The sequence below is a fragment of the Cyprinodon tularosa genome, unplaced genomic scaffold (assembly GCF_016077235.1).
Source record: "Cyprinodon tularosa strain WSP-4 unplaced genomic scaffold, ASM1607723v1 ctg808, whole genome shotgun sequence".
In the NCBI taxonomy this organism is placed as follows: domain Eukaryota; kingdom Metazoa; phylum Chordata; class Actinopteri; order Cyprinodontiformes; family Cyprinodontidae; genus Cyprinodon; species Cyprinodon tularosa.
The window spans coordinates 216,444-237,637 of record NW_024039572.1 but is presented as its reverse complement, the minus strand read 5'-3'; the positions used below and the strand labels follow the sequence as shown (position 1 = coordinate 237,637).

General features: G+C 38.6%; 1 protein-coding gene across 2 annotated transcripts in view; it reads right to left on the bottom strand.

The window, feature by feature from the left end:
* Nucleotides 1-21,194, bottom strand: part of slc9a7 (solute carrier family 9 member 7) — a 62,194-nt gene that overhangs the window by 39,867 nt on the left and 1,133 nt on the right. For both annotated transcript variants that reach the window (XM_038271727.1, XM_038271728.1), the window contains exons 2-12: nt 7,874-8,076; nt 7,715-7,792; nt 4,285-4,361; nt 4,068-4,180; nt 3,874-3,979; nt 2,664-2,805; nt 2,423-2,528; nt 1,293-1,381; nt 763-876; nt 531-642; nt 291-444 (exon numbers count right to left, since the gene is read on the bottom strand). In XM_038271727.1, the coding sequence (XP_038127655.1) occupies nt 291-444; nt 531-642; nt 763-876; nt 1,293-1,381; nt 2,423-2,528; nt 2,664-2,805; nt 3,874-3,979; nt 4,068-4,180; nt 4,285-4,361; nt 7,715-7,792; nt 7,874-8,076 (1,294 nt within the window). The remainder of the gene's footprint in view (nt 1-290; nt 445-530; nt 643-762; nt 877-1,292; nt 1,382-2,422; nt 2,529-2,663; nt 2,806-3,873; nt 3,980-4,067; nt 4,181-4,284; nt 4,362-7,714; nt 7,793-7,873; nt 8,077-21,194) is intronic.

The window sequence follows — 21,194 nt, the reverse complement described above, 5'->3', positions numbered from 1 at the left end:
CCAAGCACATATCCTAAAGGTAAAGATTGAGATTCTTTGAAGTGAAAAAACAACAACAAAAAAATAAAAAGTATTTGCGAATTTAATTGAATTAGCTTTAGCTTCACTTATCTAAGCCTAGCTGTGCATTTTCCTTCAGAAATAGTTTTAAAATCTGATACAACAATAAAATTCTTGATATTAGCATTTTGTCATTAGAACATATTTTATAAACTCTGCAGAATATCATGTATTTTTTATATTCATGTGTCTCAATGAGGTTATTGTTATTTCCAGAGATATTTGTTCACCTGATATGCAGCCAGGAAAGCATAGGTGTGGTTCCCCCTCCGAATACCCAGACTGTGAAGAAGACAATAAGTAGCGTTGTGGTAAACATCATCTGCCGAGCGTAGGTGGCCGTGTCCCGGATAGCCAAGGCGAACGCCATAGCCCCACGTAAACCTAAAAACGTCGGCATCCCAAACTGTTAGGCACTACATTTATTGAGATTAATGATGTAAGTTAGACCTTGTGTTTTTATTTGGTACCTGCAAACATCATCATGTGCTGGAAGTTTCCTCTGATCTTGTCCCTTCTACCAAGGTTGAGGAGGAAGGACAGCGGGTAAATGTTGAGCGCTCTGCCAAGAAAAATGGCCATCTGACACAAGTTGGTCAAGAAGTCCAATCCAATTAAGCCGTAGGGAATTTCCAAAAGTTATATTAAATTTTTAAGTTTTTCCCTTTTGTTTGCTTGTTTTCAGGGAATTGAAAAGGATACAAAAGCTCCAGTGATAAAGATGGGACTGAAAACATGCTTCTGGAAGGTGAACAGTGCCAAACCCATGTAGGAGAAAATGAAATTCTCAGCCAGGAAGTGAAGGACCTCAAAAAGCTGCAAATTAAAACACAATTTTTTGTTTCTCAGTTTGGAAAACATAAACATTTGATTTCTAAGTAGATTCACACAGCTTAAAGATAAAATGAAAAAACAACCAAAAAAAAAAACTTTTCTTTTTTCTGTATGCAAAGTGTGACTTTCTCAGAAACACAAACAAAGCTAGCCTGTATGCTGATCCAAAAGTGTCACACTGCATGCTGTTTACATGCTAATCTGCACAGCCTGTCCTGAAGTCTGAGTCCCCTCTGGGAAACCAAGCAGTCATGTCAGGACGGATGTCCTCAAACAGCCCCGATTAAGGTCACAGCGGGCTGATCATGGTGCCATCTGGTAATACAACCCTGTTCAGACTGCAGGGAGTGCAGGGGGTTCAAAACAGAGGGGGCTGCATGGGATGGGGCAGATGCTACCTGCTTGGTGCGCTTCGTGGATTCTTCAGAAAGGTTGTTGTACGTGTAGTGAGCCTGCGTGATGCCACAGAAAAGCACAGCCACAACACCTGTCAGGTAACAAGAAACGTGTCAGAATGATCTATAACATGCTGCATTAAACAGGCAAGCTGCAGGATTTTAAACACAATAGAAGAGTTCATGACAAATAAATACACAAGTTCCCTTCTTAGCAGGAACGGTTGTCTCTACAACATTATCAGATTAATTACATAATAATATCTGACAAATTTGTAATTTTAAGGCAGTGTCACATTTTGATTTTAGTGCCTAAATACCACATTATACAATGAATAACAAGTCAGGTCACCATGAATTGTATATTTATTAAAAGAAAAAACTTAAACCAATATAAAGTGATAAAGTTGCTTTTCAGGTTTGGATGGTTTTATGCTCAACTGGTCTCAGCTAAGGATCAAGAAGTTAAAATCTATGTTTTTTCCCCCCCACATAATCACTAAACACATCATCCTAAGCCAAAGAGGTTGCAAAAAGAAAACCCAAAAACAAGACAAAACAAAAAGAAAACAAATTGTTTAAAAAGGAAATTATTTCCAAAATCATGACAAATTTTAAACTGTTGTTTTTGTTTATAAAATGTTAGAAATAAAGTTAGAAAAAGCAGAAGATGATTGAGTACAGAGGACTAAATGGGGCTAGACACACGTATTGTGCTAAAGGCTAATTAGAACAGCTACAAACTGTTTATAAAAGCACTACTGCAGTAAGAATAGAGTCTCAGTTTTGAAATATTTTGGAAAAGATTTCAGGAGTGGAGATCCCATCTGCTAGTTATATAAATAACTAATGTTTAATCTCAGAGAGCCTATCTTGTAAAAGAGTAAAGGAGAAAAGTTTTAAATTGTTAGAATTCTGTTACTAGAAAGCAAAAACAGCAGTTAGGAAAAACTGTCAGTGATTAATAAAATCAAAGTTAAGGGAAGTAAGCTAAATCCAAATCAGCTGAAAAGGCCAACTCTACTTCCTAAATTAGGATTTTTCCTTTTTTCGGATCTCTGGATTAAATATCCATTTGAGACTTTCCAAATTCTTTATATGGATTTAAATGAAATTAAATGAAGACATCTCACCAGTGAATCCACAGGCCTCAGCGAGCAGAAAGGTGCTCCAAGACATGAGGAAGAAGAGGGCCGTCTCCAGCAAAGGAAAACAGTGCAACTTTGTGAACTTGGTGACGTGGATTCCAGTTAAAGACCATCAATTCTTTTTATTTTCATAAAAAAAATAATAAAAAAAAACATATAGAAATAACACGACTTAGGCTTTTAAAAATGGGTCAATCTATCCTGTACTACACACATGGAAGGATATGAGAGCCGTGACGACGCCTGTGGCAGCACCCATCACAAAGGAGCCGCTGAAAATCCCGAGGAAAATTCCCACAGATTTAAAGAAGGCAGAGGCATCAAACATGTGTGTGTTTGCGCCTGCAGGTTGGTACGCCATGATGGAGCTGAGGTGCAGAAACACACATAGAATATGCACTTTGAGTCAGTCTGCATTTTAAAAACATAGCTATTTAAACGATCAACATTCACTTCTGTTTATCAGAGCTTACACAAAATTATACCATAATATTTAAAAAAAATAGATTAGTTAAAAGTGGAATGTGTGATAATCACCACTTTGGAAATTACCCATATTAACCACTAGAGGGAGGTAGAGTGCTGCATGTCAAAGGGAGATTAGTAATGAAAAGTGGTAATATTCATCAGTATTTAATCCATCAATGACTTACATACATACTGGTAGAAAGCTGTATTCTCTTAGCACCAACATGGATCAGTAAAATGGTTGAAAGAGACAAAATACCTGAATTCTTTAAATTAAAGGTCAGTAGTATAAATAACATCTAAGGCAAACATAATAAATATATTAAAGAGAAACATCTAGGTTAAAAAAGAAGTGACACTCTTTCTGCAAGGTGGTTTAATTTAGAAAGTCATCGGAGACAAAATCTATAAACTTAACTTAACTATAACTATAAATTTAACTGGAGTAGAATTCTTCGGCACATGGAACCGCAGAGCGTAGAATGATTTTTCCTTTAAAACAATATTTCAGAAAATAAAGCATTGCATAAAGGGAAGGTTTTTTATTTTTTCAAGTGGGCTTCTAAGAGGCCTTTGCTGATTTATTTATTTTTTTCCCGTAAAACAGATGCCAGGTTGCAGTGAGTTTGCAGGAAAGTAAAAAAAAAGATCAATGATGAAGGGAGTCCAAAAAGCAAAGCTCTAAATTACAGTCCTGAAAGTCAAGCAACACCAAAGAGCCTCCCCTTTAGGTCATTTGGGTTATGAGCAGTGGAAAGCCAACAGATAATCTAAAAAAAAAAAAAAAAAAAAAACTCCCATTTTTGCATTTTTCTATGTATATTGATCACTTTTTTTTTTTTTTTTCTGCCTAAAGGAAAGGGAACTATTACCAATTATATTCTTACACATCCTTAATATTTAAAAAAATGAGCTATATCTTTAAATCCTAGTATCTACTGAATAAAGTAATAAAAAACATGACTTACGAGGACAGCACAATGGCCACAGCATCATTCATGACACTTTCTCCAAAGAGCAGAGCGTAGAGATCCCCATCAGCATGGAGCTCGTTAAAGATGGCCAAAACAGTCACTACAGGCAGAGAGAAGGATTAAATAATTTGCCACAAATTAAGATGGTTGAAGGTTTGTGTGAATATCTTATTATATCTAAGTTTTACCTGGGTCAGTGGCTGAGATGATGGCCCCAAAGAAAAGGCAGTCAGTATAGTAGAACTTATCCGTCAGCTGTCCAACCGCCCTCATAAGCTTCACCACGCCATACATCAGATTCCTAGGGTTGGACAAGCAGCGGAGAGGCATTCATGTCATCACAGCTCACACATTTGGAAATAAAATACAGAATACAGGTTCAATGGACAGAAATCAGAGCCTCACCCAATAAAGAAGCATGAAATTGCTGTGCCGAGAAAGGCGTAGGTAATGATGGAGCCCAGATTCCTGAAGAAGTGTCTCTGAAAAATGAAATATATTTATTGGCTTATGAGCAAAGCTGAGATGAGAATAAAGAAATATTAATTCCTGAAAGCACCAGTGATCAGGCTAATGATGAGCCTGACCTGAAGCTTGAAACCTTCAGGTCAGCGGCTGCCACGGCTCATTACACAAACACACATCCAGCTGTTTGACTGCTTTAAAAACAAACAGGCAGCTGAGCACAGACCATTTCCGCATCAAGCCTATCTGACTGCCGGAGCAAAGTAACACAAAAGCAGCTGATTCAGTTCATTTACAGGAAATTCATGTCTTCGCCTGTTATGGTTGAACTGATCAAATTCAGTTGTTGACATTCTGAAGACAAGCGACAGCTTAGCTTAGCGACATCGGGCTATTTGTACAAACTATAGGGCCCTAATGGGCTTAGGTGGCTAAAACGCTGCTTTAACAGAAAAAAACCCAAAAAAACCTATAGTTATTACTGATAGAAAAGGACCTCTCCAAGCTGCAGTGACCCCTTATCCTTATTTTCCTGAGGACTGTTTTTGACTCAGCAAATTCCAAACTGAAACACAGTTGCAAAAATAAGAAAAAGAAAAACTCACGAGGGAACATTCACTGTTTACATGGCCTACACTGGGAAAACAATATAAAATTAATCAAAAATATTTTAAATTAAGTGTATTTACCCTTATATTGAATAGGTAAATGAGATAGTTTGCAAATGAAATTAGTATTTTTACTCTTAAAGTAAGATAATTAGATAAATGCACCTGAAATAAGACAGTAAAACAGTTTTTTCTAATTTTAAATGTAAATTGTCTTGTTCCATTGGAAAAATGTCTCTTTTACCTCCTTAATCCAAGAACAAATGCACTTATTTTAAGAAAAAAATCTTATCAAGATTTACATTTTTTCAGTGTATAAAGCTCGATGAACAATCATATAATTATCAAAAAGTTGTATATAAAAGTACTAAAAGGTATAAAAATTTAGAGTTTTTGACTGATGCTAAAGAGCTAATTTTATCCAAACTAGTGTTTTTATTTTTCAGTATGTAACTACTTTAAGATGTCGTTTTTTTATCATTTTGTTTTAAAAAAAGAATAATCTTGATAGAAAAAAAGATAAAAAACTTATGAGCCCATAAGAACATGTAATCATTTTGTTGTGAGTCAACAGCCTAGAGGCAGAATAATAATAACTGAACTTTTTTAATCTCAAACTGGAGAAATTAACAATTTGCATTTAACACATCCCCTTGGGGAGCAGTGGGCTGCCATTGTGTGGCACCTGGGGAGCAGTGTGGGGTTAAGGGTCTTGCTCAGGGACCCAGAGTGGCAGTCTGTGGGAGTGGGGCTTGAACTCAGAGCCATTGGGAGACAAGCACAATTCTCTAACCACTAGGCCGCCAAACCCCACAAAATCATTTTCTTTTAGGACCCAAAGGCAGATAAATATGCCAAAATCTTAGTTCCGGAGGCACTTTTCACTGCCTTACTTTAGGAAAATTACCATGTCTAACGAGAAAACTGTTGAATATTGCCAATTAACCCATAAAAGCAAACTATTCACCTCGCTGCTATGACGCGAGTTGCTCTTTATCACCACTTAACTGCTGAAGTCCTAAAGTTTTTATAGTTAAATCTTTGAAGTTCTGCTCACCTTCTTGAAAGTAGTAAAGGTTACACACAAGTCATTTTTTAAATGAGTGATAATAGCTTTCTCTAAAGCTGCCTCTACCTCACCTGGGTCTTTGCAACGCTGATCAAATTACTTCACAATACCTCAAACACCTTTCCTGTTAACTAGAAAGACAAGTTCAGCTGCGAGCAAAGATCCCTGGTTTCAAAAAAAATACCTAACAGCCAAGATGCAGAAACCAACGAGGCACCATGTTTATTGGTGTCCTAAACCTACAGCTTATGTCAAACTCTTCCAATCTCCTTATGCATGTTGGCGTTTAAAAAACAAAACAGAAAAAGAAAAAGTTGAGTTTTACTGCAACAGCAACCAGGTAGCTCTGCTGTAATGTCAGCTTCTTATCAAGATTTGCTGATCATCTGAGAATTAAATTTCAATACTCTAAAGCGGAGGTCTTCAACAGGGGGTCTGTAACCCCTAGGGGATCCACAGAGGTACTGCATGGGGGTCGTGAAAGTTTTGGTTGATTAGACTTTTTTATATTCCCCCCCCTGCAGTTTTTTCTAGTAATTGACATGTCTTTAAATCCACACTAACATGAATTCAACACACTGTAGTAAACAGATAAATGGAGGCAGAAGATGTCTTTCAGTCATCAATGCACACATTCAGCAACACACAGGAGCTCCTTCAAGCTGGGGACCGTTTCCTTCACAACACCTGTCCCATCAACCAGGAATCACAATCAGAAATACTTTAATAATCCCAGGAAGAAATTACTTTCATATTATAACTCCAGCTGTAATAGAGTGACTATAGGACCAGTTTGATAGAACACAATTTCATACAATATATATAAAATTAGGGGGTCCCTGCTCCATCTCGCTATCAGTTCGGGGGTCCTTGGCCTGGAAAACGTTGAAGACCCCTGCTCTAAAGTGTCTCAAAGTGGTCAGATAACACCTAGCCTTTTAATTGGAACGTAGGTAATGCCTTTAGTTTTACTTTCATGTTTTCAGCATGCTGAGGTAAGAGAAATGGCTCCATAGTGTAATATTAAATCAAGTAGCGCTATTGATGGCCTTTTGCTTTGGCGTTGGCTGCACCACTTCTGTAGCAGAAGAATCTGTGTGAGAGCTGTGGTGGAAATTTAATGCCAAATCATTATTTCCTTATGACATCACCTTTTTTCTTCTAGGTCCATAAAAGAAAAGGTAGAGTTGCAGTGCTGTGACTGCTTTAAAAACACTTTCTAAGTTAGCTGACAAGCTGTTCTACGATGACAGCAATTAGATCACTGGTATACCCGTTTGTTTTTGGAACTTAGCATAATATAGCATAATAATGTAATCAGAATTTCATACTGGCTCAAGCCCAATTTCATAAAATGTGAAGCTAATTACCATCCCGCAAATTAAAAATCATTTTAAAAAACAAAAGTCAATACTGCATCTGTTGTCAGCTGTTTTTCCTGTGTTAGTGAAAATGTCACAGAGGAAGCGAAAGACATCTGCTCTAGACTTCCTCTCAGAAAGGACCCTTATGTTGACTACTGTCACAGTCTGGCCAGTGACAGACTTTCTTAGCGAACCATCTGTCAAGTGAAACACCGTGTCAGCAGACGCTTCAGCCAGACTCCCCAACATCGTCTCACATGTCGAGTCGCTTCGTCTCAGAAGCAGGTACAAAGGGCTATATTTCTGGCTTTCAAACAATGGCGTTGTACCTTTTTCAAGCTGTACCCAGCATGGAAAATAATCGGCGGCAGCAATATGTTAAAGAAAACCTCCGGATCGAAGGTCACCTGGAAAAAAGAAGAGAAATTCACAGTTAACTGGATAAAAGGTAGCAGGGCGCAGATCTGATGATGGATTTTTGCCCTTACCTTACGCAGCATATCATTCTGCTCCACGTTGTGGATCTCTTTGAAGTTGATCTCACCTTTCAGGGTGTACTCAAAGAACTTGCCGCTTACATTAAGCAGCAGGGTGCTGGAAGGTCCTTCCTTCAGCGAGCAGCTCGGGGGTGTCTTGTTGTGGTAGCTGGCGGCTGGAATGCCATAACGTAGGATCACACCGACCAGCAAACCTGATGGATCAGAGCAATAATAGGCCCGTTCAAGAACATTCAACCCACATACAAACACTTATGTATTTCAGAAATGCATGAACATAGTCTGTAACACGTTTCACAAAAGCTGCAGGATTTGAAAGATGCTCATTTGGCATAAGGGGCTCAAACCATTTAAAGAAAATATCCCCTAAGTCAATAAACCTGTAGACCATATTACCACTGTATCATGTGAGTATCACTATTAATACTAATAATTAAACTAATAATAATAATTTAAACTTAACACCAGGCAACATTTTTCCAACTTCTTATCGTCAGGTGTAAGTGTGCCTTGAAGCAACCATTTCCTGTTTATAGATAACAGAAGCGGCACCCAGGGGTTCAAAAGTTTCTGCATGCAGAGATGGTATTCTGAAAACCTTGTTTGTAATTTATTAATATTAGAGCCACCACAGGGCTGTGTGCTAAGCCCATTTCTCTACTCCCTCTTTACCCACAACTGCAAGCCTGTGTACGCGTCTAATCATCATCATCCATCATCAAGTTTGCGGACGACACCACGGTGATTGGTCTCATCAGCAACAACGATGACACTGCCTATAGGGAGGAGATCGAGCACTTGGCCACATGGTGCACTGAAAATAACCAGCTCCTCAACACCACCAAAACGAGGGTGCTCATCATAGACTTCAGAAAAGATTCAACAGGCACCCACAACACTAGGGATGCACGATATTGGGATTTTGGCCGATATCCAATATGCACATATTTTAAAACTCATGTAGCCGATAACCGATATCGATACCGATGTTAAAGCTGGACAAAAATAAGTAGTCATTGAAAATAGCAGTTTTGTTATCCATTTTTAACACTTTGAAAAATAATATATTCAAATATATTTTCATATGCTGATATCAAATTGATTTTTAAAAACGCGGTATCGATCTATTTTACTTTCAAAATCTCGTGAAATTTCATCATTCTGTTACAAACTCTCGTGATATTTTGCAAATTCTTGTGAGATTTTGTTGGTAAAATACATCGATACCGCGTCAATATATCAACATATAAAAAAATGGCAAAATTTTGTGAATTTTCGGGGGATTTCGTAGCATAACGATGACATATAGCAATATTTCATTAGTAAAAGAGATTGATATGGTGTTTTTAAATGGCAATATATCAGCATATGAAGATATTGTGATATTTTAATGTATCAATATTTTTTCCCTCGTCTTTAGAAGTTTTTAAGTCTGTAAAAAAAAAGTTTTTGAGGAAGAAGAAGTAGTATTTTTTTTTTTTTTTAGACTTTAGAAACTCAGAAGCTGATCAAATATCGGGTTAAATATCGGTGGGGTGGCCGATGTCCGATATTCAGTTTTAAGGCCGATACAGGCCGATACCGATAGGGGGCCGATTATATCGTGCATCCCTACACAACACCATCCACATCAATGCAATGGCTGTTGAACATGTCTCCAGTTTCAAGTTTCTGGGGACCCACATCTCAGCAGACATGTCCTGGTCCACCAACACCTCCTGCCTGGTCAAAAAGGCTCACCAGCGCCTCTTCTTCCTGGGAACACTGAGGAAGAATCAGCTCCCCTCAACTATCCTGGTGAACTTCTATCGCTGTGCAATAGAAAGCATCCTAACCAACTGTGTAACAGTGTGGTACGGAAGCTGTTCTGTTGCAGAGAGCAAGGCACTGCAGCGGGTGGTGAAAGCCACCCAGCACATTACTGGAACTTCACTACCCACCATTGAGCAAATCCAGGAGAAACGCAGCCTACATCGAGCCCACAGCATTCTTCAGGACTCATCTCACCCAACCCACAGACTGTTTTCTCTCCTGCCCTCCGGCAGGCGTTTCAGGTGCCTCCAGACCAGAACCAGCAGACTGAAGAACAGCTTTTTCCCCAGAGCTGTCTCTTTACTGAACTCTAACCCTCATGGTAGACTCTACTAGCCTGGGTGCCATTCCGAACTTAGTCCCGCCCACAACGTTTGAGGTCGGGAAGTTCGGTCTGGCATTGCTCAGTAGTAGCGCGAGTATGCTCGCACAATATCTGGCGGGCCAATCAAATTGTCAGGGCGGGCTTTATACGATGATGGACAGATGATCAACAGTAACGTAATCAACCACGTGACCAAAGCGCGCATGGGCGACAACAACAATGGCTGCCGCTGGAGAGCTGAGGTGTGTAGATTCTGCTATTAGGTCTGTTCTAGAAGATATCGACAGCAAATTAATTTTAAAAGAGGAACAGAGAAACGCCATCAAGGCTCATCTTCTTATTCTAGGCGTGCAACTGCACGCTTTGGTTTTTGTTGACAACAACTGTGCATCGCTTAACATACGTCACGCACTCCGTTGCTCTCATTGGTTGTAGATCTATCCAATTGAGTGCAGAGGCATTTTTTTTCCTGGTTCGTTCGAAACACGCCCCATAATCACATCTCTATGGAGCAGCATCAGACTCATATTCTGACTAGAATTGAGTAGGACTAGTCAGGCTAAGACTCTACCCTCACACCTCACACCTACCATCATCTTTGTATTCTGTTTTTTTACAAGACTGTAATGTTCACCTGCACTCCTGACTGTTACTATTGTAACAACTGTTTACATGCATCTTGCACTACTCACCTTGATTGAATATTGATTTGCACTGCCGACTGTTTATATTTGCACTGCCGACTGTTTATTCACAGTACCAATTGTTTACATTTACATCTGCAATAACGTACTTTAACTGTAATATGCAATTACCTTTCACTGCACTTTAATTTAGATAGCTTCTGTCCAAACTTTATTTATTCATTTTATAGTAAAATCCATCTGTATATATTCTATATCATAACTAAAAAACATTTTTATAGTAATATCCACCTGTATATTATATTCGGTACATATCCAGCAGTAAATTTATAGCTCATAACACTAGTTATCTATATATTATATTTATCTATTAGTAAGATTCTGTTTATAATGGTATTCATCTCTATATTCATTCAGTAGAAAACCATGTCCTATATTTATGGAACCATTATTTATCCTGCACTTGCTGCTATTGCACTTCTGGTTAGACCTAAACTGCATTTTGTTGCCTTGTACCTGCACCTGTGTAATGACAATAACTTTGAATCAAATCTAATCTAATTAGTGCCTTTTGATCATCTCAGACCAGATTTCCTATTTTCTATTGACTCTACCTTTCCGATACCTCCTCCAAATTAGTAAGGTGAGCTATGAGCTCACCTCATAGCTATTTTGTAGCTATGAGGGCTATGAGCTATTTTGTATGTTTATGCTGCTATAAGTTTAGGCTGCTGGAGGATATAGGGATCACTTTTTATCATTCTGATTAACTCTTTCTCTATTCTTCCATTCTGCAGTATTTGTTAGTTTCGCCCTTATTGTCATGTTCGTTCTGCTCCGTCCTGGAGAGAAATATCAGCTGGGCTGCTGCCATCAACAACTTTGATTATAGATGTTAGAGGGGCCATTTTCTTCAGTGCAGACATGTTTCCTGTACTGTCACTAACTGTGTGCTCCCTTTTTTTCTTCAACATGGGAACTGGCTCGGAGCTCGTCTGTCTGACTGGGTCTTTAATGGACTGGCCCACCTGTGGCGCAAGTTAAGAGTTACCTTTAGCATTTCTGCTTTTGTTTATATGCCTGCTTCTGTCCCCTTGAAGCCCAGTCAGTCTCAACGGAAGGCCGCTCACACCTAGTCTGGTTGTACTGGAAGTTTCTTCGTGTTAAAGGGAATTTTTCCTCTAAACTTACGCTGCATGCATGCTCACTGTGAGGGATTGCCAAAGAGACAACTAAATGCAAGCAAAAATCGTCAGCAGGAGGACCATGTCCTGCGAGTCTAAAACTTGGTGCACTAGCTGTTTTACCTTGATAGAAATCTTTAACCAATTTGACTGTATGATCTGATAGAACTCCCTGTAAAGTGCCCTGAGATGACATGTGAATTGGCTCTATATTAACAAACTGCATTGAATCGAATTAAAATAGCAAGTGAGTGCAATTCTCTGAGCATTTCTAGTTAATGAGGAGACTGGATCAGATTGCAGCACACAAAGAGCAGCAGAGAGGAGAAGAAAAATAAGGATGTGATTGGTAGAATCTGGTGGAGAGAGTCTGGAGGACGGTGATGAGAGAATCACTTAAAGGGGAGGATAAATCCTTTGATCTGAAGGGGGGCTTTCTACTGAAGACCCGGCAACGTAAAATTGTCAACACTGGGCTTGCCAATTGACTCTGCCAGTAGGTTAAACATGAACATTACACTCTGGCTTTGGCCCAACCACACAAGCACACATACACAAGGGGTGGTTTTGTGCAGACTCCGACTAAACCACCGTTTCGGTTCCTGGAATAAAACCACAATACCTAGATTACCGCAACACAGAATTTTAGGTTCTTTCCATAGATTAGGACAAGAAAGTACCATGAATGAACAAGCTTCTCTGTTTAGGCTTTCCTTTGTACAGCTAATTGGCACTTTTAACATGAAGCAAAATAATCCTTCTGATCTTAGAGTGCTTTGTACAGTTATCACCAACAGAAGCGAATGGCATAACAGCTCAGCTTTTCCTAAACACCGCCCCAGTTTTTAGATGTAATATTGCAGAGCTGTGCTATCAGTTTTCTGTTTTGGACTGTCTGTCTGAAACTTCCCACTGGAGCAAACAGTTCAGGGTTGAAAAGCACCAAGGATAACATAAAAAAAAAAGGAAAACTCAAAACAAATCAAAGTCTGCTCTTTTCCCTGCAGCTAAAACTCTGGTTAATAAGTGACATTTGTGGCCCCGGCATAATTGTCTAGCTTCTGTTTGACAAGTTTCACAGAAAACACGTAATTAAGAAGCACTACAGCAGTGTTCTTTGTGTTTTCTTCATGCAGCTTGACCTGACAAACACAGGCGCGGATTTGTGACCGACTATGCATGACTACTAAGCTTAGTATTTTCCATCTCGAAATGGGTTAAATAGTTTTTTGTTTCAGTAACTGAGAATTCTTGGGCTTTTTCCAATTTCCTGTTTTGACGTCTGTATAGATTGCAGAGTATAATTTACGTTCACATTAGAAATAACAAATATATGTCCCAGTGAGACAGCATTTCACAGGGATTATTTGTCAAATCAGCACCCAAAATATTACACACAGATTAAAACTCAACATATAGAATAAGTGCATCAATATAAAATTGCATCATCTTAGAAGCAGAGGAGTATTTCAACAGCTGTAGTCAGAAAGCTGTGCAGCACTAAGGTGATTTTGCTTTTAATGCTGTATGAAGAGGTTAAGGCCTCTTTCAGCTCCCCTCACCATCATACGCAGGGCTCAAATTTAGGGATGCAATATATATAAGCGATAACTTTTGCATCAACCAATTTTTTACATATCAGTATCGGTCTGAGAAGTAAATTAAAATAGTAAATTAAAGCAGCAAAAAGCAATATGTTTACCTTAATATATCCTGTTTTATGTGTATCAAAGTGTTTATGAGACGACTGACTAGGTCTGTCATCTCTCTCTAGTGGTTCCTGCAGGAAAACCACACTTGCAACAGAGACCTGGTGGAATCTCGTGGCAAGACAAACGGCTTTACTGCCAACGAATGCAAGGCCGTTATCATCAAAAACCACATGCCCATTATCATAAAACACAGGGATCCATTTTATTTGTGCTAACATAAAAACATGGAGAGACTTAACCACCCAAGGAGGGCATCTAAACTGTTAACATGGGAGCAAGGGTTGTTCTACTGAACACATATGAAATTAATTTGTTATGAGATATGCCAACAGAAAAAAAATTGTAATGGACTGAATCTTTGGACCAATCTAATATTTCACCTCTACAGTTTATTTACTTTACTTTAAGAATTTTTTAGAAGTTAACATGTGTCATGTTAAGTTTTAGATATATTTCAAGATAGGATAATAGTTTTCATCGGCTAGATCAAGGGTTTGCAACCTTGGCTTTGTGGCTCTCCTAATATTCTAAATCAGAGGTCAAGGATTAGCCGACCAGGGTCCGGATCTGGACCCACCTGCGGGCTAATCCGGACCCAACCTGATTTAAATCATTTATAAATTACCGCATGTTGTTCGACGACAGTGTCTAATTTCACTTGCGCCACTTCTCCTGTTAATATGGTAAAGCCCTCTGGAGCGCCCGGGACATGGCTACACGTAATAAAAATTAGCCAATGAGCTGCTGTCAGTCTGGGTTGCTGCTGCTGCTACTTTTAGACACAGCAGGGAAACCTGTGGCAAGACGGGCGATGGGAAAGAAGGAGAAGATGAAGAGAAAGACCAGAGAAAGTTTGGAGTCTTTATGGGATTCTTTATAAATAAGATTGATCTTATTAAAAATAAGATCATAAGCACTCCTCTATCCGCGATTGTACCTGAGGTAGTCATGGAATCTGAACTGGGTTTAGACTGCTTTGATCCAGTTGAACTCTCTGAATTAGCAAAATTATTGTCTTCATCTAAGCCTTCAACTTGTATGTTAGATCCAGTTCCAACCAGGTTATTTAAGGAGGTATTCCCTTTGATCTCCTCCTCCATTTTAGATGTGATTAATCTATCTCTGTTACAGGGATATGTACCTAAAGCTTTTAAGGTTGCTGTAATTAAACCTCTGCTTAAGAAACCGTCTCTTGACCCAGATGACTTGGTCAATTATAGACCTATATCCAATCTTCCTTTCTTATCCAAAATTCTTGAGAAAGTAGTTGCCAAACAAGTTTGCGATCACTTCCACCATAATGAACTTTTTGAAGAGTTTCAGTCTGGCTTTAGAGCTCATCATAGCACTGAAACAGCTCTGGTGAAAGTCACTAATGATATTCTCATGGCCTCAGATAATGGACTTGTATCTGTGCTCGTCCTGTTGGATCTTAGTGCTGCATTTGATACAGTTGACCATAATATTCTTTTAGAAAGACTTGAATATTTTGTTGGAATTAAAGGAACAGCACTAGACTGGTTTAAATCTTATCTATCTGATCGAATTCAGTTTGTTCATGTTAATGATAGATCTTCAACACGCTCAAAGGTTACCTGTGGAGTACCACAGGGATCAGTGCTAGGACCAATTCTCTTTACTTTATACATGCTCCCAATTGGTAGAATTATTAGACAGCATGGGATTAATTTCCACTGTTATGCTGATGATACCCAGCTATATCTGTCTATAAATCCAGATGAAGCTAACCCATTACATAGATTACAGGCATGTCTTGAAGACATAAAAACCTGGATGACTCTTAACTTTCTGCTTCTGAATGCAGACAAAACAGAAGTTATAGTCTTTGGACCAGAGTCTCTGAAAAAGAAACTGATTAGCCAGTCACTTCATTTGGATGGGATTAAACTGATTTCAGATAATAAAGTAAAAAATCTTGGTGTTGTTTTTGATCAGGACCTGTCATTTAAATCCCACATCAAAGAGGTTTCTAGAATTTCCTTCTTTCATCTGAGGAACATTGCAAAAATTAGAAATATCCTGTCCAGGGGTGATGCTGAGAAACTAGTCCATGCATTTGTTACTTCAAGGCTGGACTATTGTAATTCTTTACTATCAGGAAGTCCACAAACTGTAGTTAAAAGCCTTCAGCTGATCCAAAATGCTGCAGCCAGAGTTCTAATGAAAATTAAAAAGAGAGATCATATCTCGCCTATCCTGGCTTCTCTTCATTGGCTTCCTGTTAAATCAAGAATAGAATTTAAAATCCTCCTTCTCACATATAAAGCCTTAAATGGCCAAGCTCCATCTTATATCAGAGATCTGATTGTTCCTTATGTTCCTAACAGAGCACTTCGCTCTCAATCTGCAGGTTTACTAGTGGTTCCTAGAATTTCTAAAAGTAGAATGGGAGGCAGATCTTTTAGTTATCAGGCTCCTCTCCTGTGGAACCAACTACCAGTTTTAGTCCGTGAGGCAGACACCCTGTCTACTTTTAAGTCTAGGCTTAAAACTTTCATTTTTGATAAAGCTTATAGTTAGGGTGGCTCAGGTTATCCTGAGCTATCTCTATAGTTATGCTGCTATAGGCTTAGACTTTTGGAGGACATAGGGACCCCCATTTCATCATTCTGCTTCATTCTCTCTCTGTTCTCCTATTCTGCAGAATCTGTTAGTTCAATCTCTAACCTTCTGCTCTCTCTGCTTTTCCTCAGAGTAGCTTTGCCTCGTCTGTTCCTGTTTGGCTGTGACGTCATCCTGGAAAGAAACATCAGCTGTGCTGCTTCTATCAACACCCTTGTTAATAGATGTTGGAGATCGGCCTGTTTTCCAGTGTGGTCCTGTTTCTCTGACCGTGACTGAGTGGATGTGCTCTCTTCGTCCTCTGGCATGGGAGCTGCCTCGGAGCTCGTCTGCCTGGCTGTGTGTTTCCTGGACGGGGCCGCCTTTTACAGCTGCTTTTTGTATCTCTGCTTCTGTCTCCTTGAACCCCAGTCGGCCTCGGCAGATGGCCGCTCACACTGAGCCTGGTTCTGCTGGAGGTTTCTTCCTGTTAAAAGGGAGTTTTTCCTCTCCACTGTCGCTACAAGCATGCTTAGTTTGGGGGATTGTATTTGAGTCAATGAGTCAATGCAATCAACTGGTTTTCCTTAGATAGAAAACTTTGTATCAATTTGATCTGGTTGAACTGTAAAGTGCCTTGAGATGACATGTGTTGTGAATTTGGCGCTATATAAATAAACTGAATTGAATTGAATTGAATTGAGTGCTGGAATTACAGCGGTGAACTGGTGACATTTTGAGTATGTTTGGCTCAACCTGCTGCTGTGAAGCAGGATTCTCCACCATGAACAGAATCAAAAATAAACATGGATCCAGACTCAAAATCAGTACCTGGATATGTGCTTGAAAATGGCTTTTTCTCCAGTCATACCCAGAATTAAAGCCTTGCAGGGTAGCCTGAAGCACACTCAATAAGCCATTAAAAAAGAAAAAAATCCCAATCAGTTCAGGTGTTTTATAAAATATGTTAATCAGGAAATTGTCTATATACCAAACGGAACGATTGCTGTTCTCTACTTTAAAAAACCACTTTAGATTTTAAAACATAATTATTATTATTTTTTTTTTCAAAGTCAATGTATAACATGGATGCATTTAAAACCTCATTTGATGACAGTGTTAATTTCTGTTTAAAGTAATTATAATAAAAAATGTCTCCAGTCCTTTACTGGTTATTGATTTTCTTAATTTGGACCCCGCTGATTATTAATTGGTTACCCCTGGGCTAAAGCACAGTTCCAAACTTGGGGTCATGAACCCACTTGGGGTCTTTAAACAACTGGTTTGGGCTCTTTAGATTCACTACAGAAATCAATCAAACAAACAAAAAAAAAAGCATTTATGTAAAAATGCTCAAAGTTATAAAAGCAACACTTAAAACTGGGGAAAACCAAGTACTTTGATTGTTGATGCTGTTCTTAATACTATTTCACTCGTTGTCAGTTGAGTTTGTCAGAATTTTTATATACTCAAAATCTGAGCAACTGCGACATAATATTTTAAGGCTGGATCGTAATCTTGATGAACCGACTGCACAGATGATGTTTAGATGTGTACTTTCTCATTCAAAAATATATTAAAACTACAACTTTTTACCAGCTTATCACAGCAAATATAGCAAAGCCACTCTCTGCCATTGAATACTGATAGTTTGGATTATGAGTAAACTCTGATACAATTTTGTAGGATAGAAGCTATAATACTTGTGGAACCTCTGTTTTAAAGTATGCACTCTTGCCCTGTTTTGTCGTGTGTGTTATTCATTTTATGTGCATGTGAACCCCCCCCCCCCCGAAATATTCCCTGACTTTATAAAAGTAAAACAATTTGCAGCCTAATAGGCAGTTGTTTCCAGCTGTTTAGAGGGTGGCAGCACATTGTAGCTGTGGGAGGCAGTCAGTGTATACAATGTGCAATTTTTAAAAGGTCCTGTTGGGGGAGCACCATTTGAAATAGACTTAGTTCTGCTTTAACAACAGATGTTTGCTTCCATCCCATTTAGATTTTTATTTCTAGGGTGGGATTGGTCATGTTTAGTCATCTACAGTGATTTAGTGAAGAACCGTGGGCAGCAGAGCAATGTCAGAACCGTAGACCATGGTGCCAAAAGGGAAGGGATGTATATAGGATACAATATTAGTAAATATGGGTCATCAGCCGTAACAGCAATTTTATTATAATATATAAATATATATGGGTGTATACGTAGTTGGGGTATTTGGCTTACTGATAACCTTAAAGTTAAACTAGCAAACTTGCTTTTTTATTTGGAACTTGAGTATCAGCTCACAAAAGATTTGACAGATGCATTTCAGAGTATATGTCATTACAATCCATTTAAAAGGTATTTTTATACCCACTAACTCGATTTGGTGGACTCCTTTCACTGTAATGGTTTAACATGAGACAGAAACTGGTCCACATAATCTGATTCAGGGCAGAGAGAAGATAAAGGAGAGAGAAGGAGATTCCTGACCTCCTCCAACCATAAGGATTGCTAGAACTGCCAACAAATTAGGTTTAAAAATATACTAGGAAATACATCAGTGGTGATAAAGCAAAGAAAAGCATGTGAACCATGATATTGGAGATTTAATATAATACAATTTTGTTAAGTAAGTTACCATTTTGAAAGACTACTCTTCCCCGAGAAAACATTAAATCACTGAAGCATCAAGAAATTGTTCCTGACGATATGTTAATTGTTTGTTTTGAAACATACGCAATTTTTTTACTGAGACTGACACCTCAGTAGTGCAGCACCGATGCATCTATGAGCCTAAAGCCTATTTTAATGAATTTGCTTTGGGTCAGAAGTTCCCACGCTGCTCGGTGCATATGACATCAAGACATGTTAAATGGGCCCAACCAACCAAACAATCGAAGCATTATACACCCAGAAGTGATAGACATTTAGCTCAACTCAGACACTAATGGCAGTTGAAAAAGTAAATAAAGAAAAAAAGAAATGAAGTACGGGCACGAGCTAATACACCAAGCAAAACAGTGCTGCAGTACTGTGTTTCAGCCACAGGTGGCAGTATCATTAGAAAACTGTAATGCCGCTTTAAAGTTACAATTTGAAATGTTTTTGCACAGTTTCGACAGTTTGACTTCTTTCTTTGTGCAGCCAGACTGGGTAGAGTTTTTTTTTTTTTTAATCTGTATAAAGCATGGAACCAAATAGTTCTGTTACCTGCTGCCGGTTAGTGGGACCTAAGAAGGCATGACTTTACAACATAATTTAAAGCGACAACGGTAATTGCACAAATATTATTATAATGCTTTGGAAATTAAGTGTGCCACTCATCGCTTCTAAATAACATGGTAATGTGGTTTTTAAGCTACAAGCAACATGCCTGTAGCTGGCTGGCTATTTGAGAAGATAGCCTCACTAGTTGACATGCAGATATCAACATTTTGAGTTTGTGTTACAAGTTTAAAAACAAAGAAAAAAAATTTGTAAAATACACTAAACTATTATAAGGTTGCAATCTGATCTTTTCTGATTAAAATTAAAAAGAGAGATCATATCTCTCCTATCCTGGCTTCCCTTCAAATGCAGAATAGAATTTAAAATCCTCCTTCTAACATATAAAACCTTCAATGGCCAAGCTCCATTTTATATCAGAGATCTGATTGTTCCTTATATTCCTAACAGAGCACTTTGCTCTCAATCTGCAGGTTTACTAGTGGTTCCTAGAATTTCTAAAAGTACAATGGGAAAAAGGGAGGCAGATCTTTTAGTTATCAGGCTCCTCTCCTGTGGAACCAACTACCAGTTTTAGTCCGTGAGGCAGACACCCTGTCTACTTTTAAGGCTAGGCTTAAAACTTTCCTTTTTGATAAAGCTTATAGTTAGAGTGGCTCAGGTTATCCTGAACTATCTCTATATCTCTATCTCTGAGTTCTCTATATTATTGGGAGTGTTGGCCTAGTGGTTAGAGCAGTGCGCTTTTGCTCTGAGAAGGTTGCAAGTATCTACCCTACAGCTTGCACTCTGGGTTTCTGACCACAACTCCTAACCCCACTGCTCCTCAGGTGCCACACAATCGCAGCCCACTGCTCCCCAAGGGGATGGTTCAATTGTCTCCATTGTGGGACAATAAAGGGAACTGGCTCAGAGCTCATCTGCCTGGCTATGCATTTCCTGGACGAGGCCGTCTGTGGAGCTGGTTGACAGTTACATTTTCTATCTTTGCTTCCTTCTGTATGTCTGCTCCTTTTTCCCTGAACCGCAGTCGGCCTCAGCAGACCACCGCTCACACCGAGCCTGATTCTGCTGGAGGTTTCTTCCTGATAAAAGGGAGTTTTCCTCTCCACTGTCACTCCATGCATGCTGGGTGTGAGGAAATGCTTTTGAGTCACTGAGTTGATGCAATCAGCTGGTTTTCTTTAGATAGAAAACTTTAAACCAATCTGACTGTATGATCTGACTGAATTGTCTCTGTAAAGTATCTTCAGATGACATGTGCTGTGATTTGGTGCTATACTGTAAAAATAAACTGAAATTAACAGAAACTTCTCTTTGCCCATTCCTAGTGTGAAATGGATATAATATTTTTGATCTGCTAAAATATAATTTACTTACATTATTTCTATGTTGCAGTCTATTAATGGTTATCTGGGATTTGTAGAACATAGAAAATAAAATTTGGATAATATAGGGAAATATCAGCTGATGAATAAACCTTATATCAAACATTAAGGTGCCTTGAATCTACGATCCAATTCATAACACTATCATCTTTGATACACAAGGTTTAAAGGCCCAATAATAATAATAATATCAGTGTTTTATAAATGAAGGAGAATAAGTGTGAGACATCCTATCACTCATTCATCTAGTGATTTTTGCTTTTTTTTTTGGGTGGGGGGGTAATTTGTCAAAGCCAGATTACTTATTTAAAAAGTGAGGTCATGACCCATTCATGTGGTCTTGACCACAAGCTTCAAGCTGCATGTTTCTCACAGTTTTACTTTTTGTATGAATATGCATTTCCCTGATGTTACATTGCTACATTTCAGGCCTGTCATCAATGAAGACCTTTCAAAAATATAAAAATGTCAAGA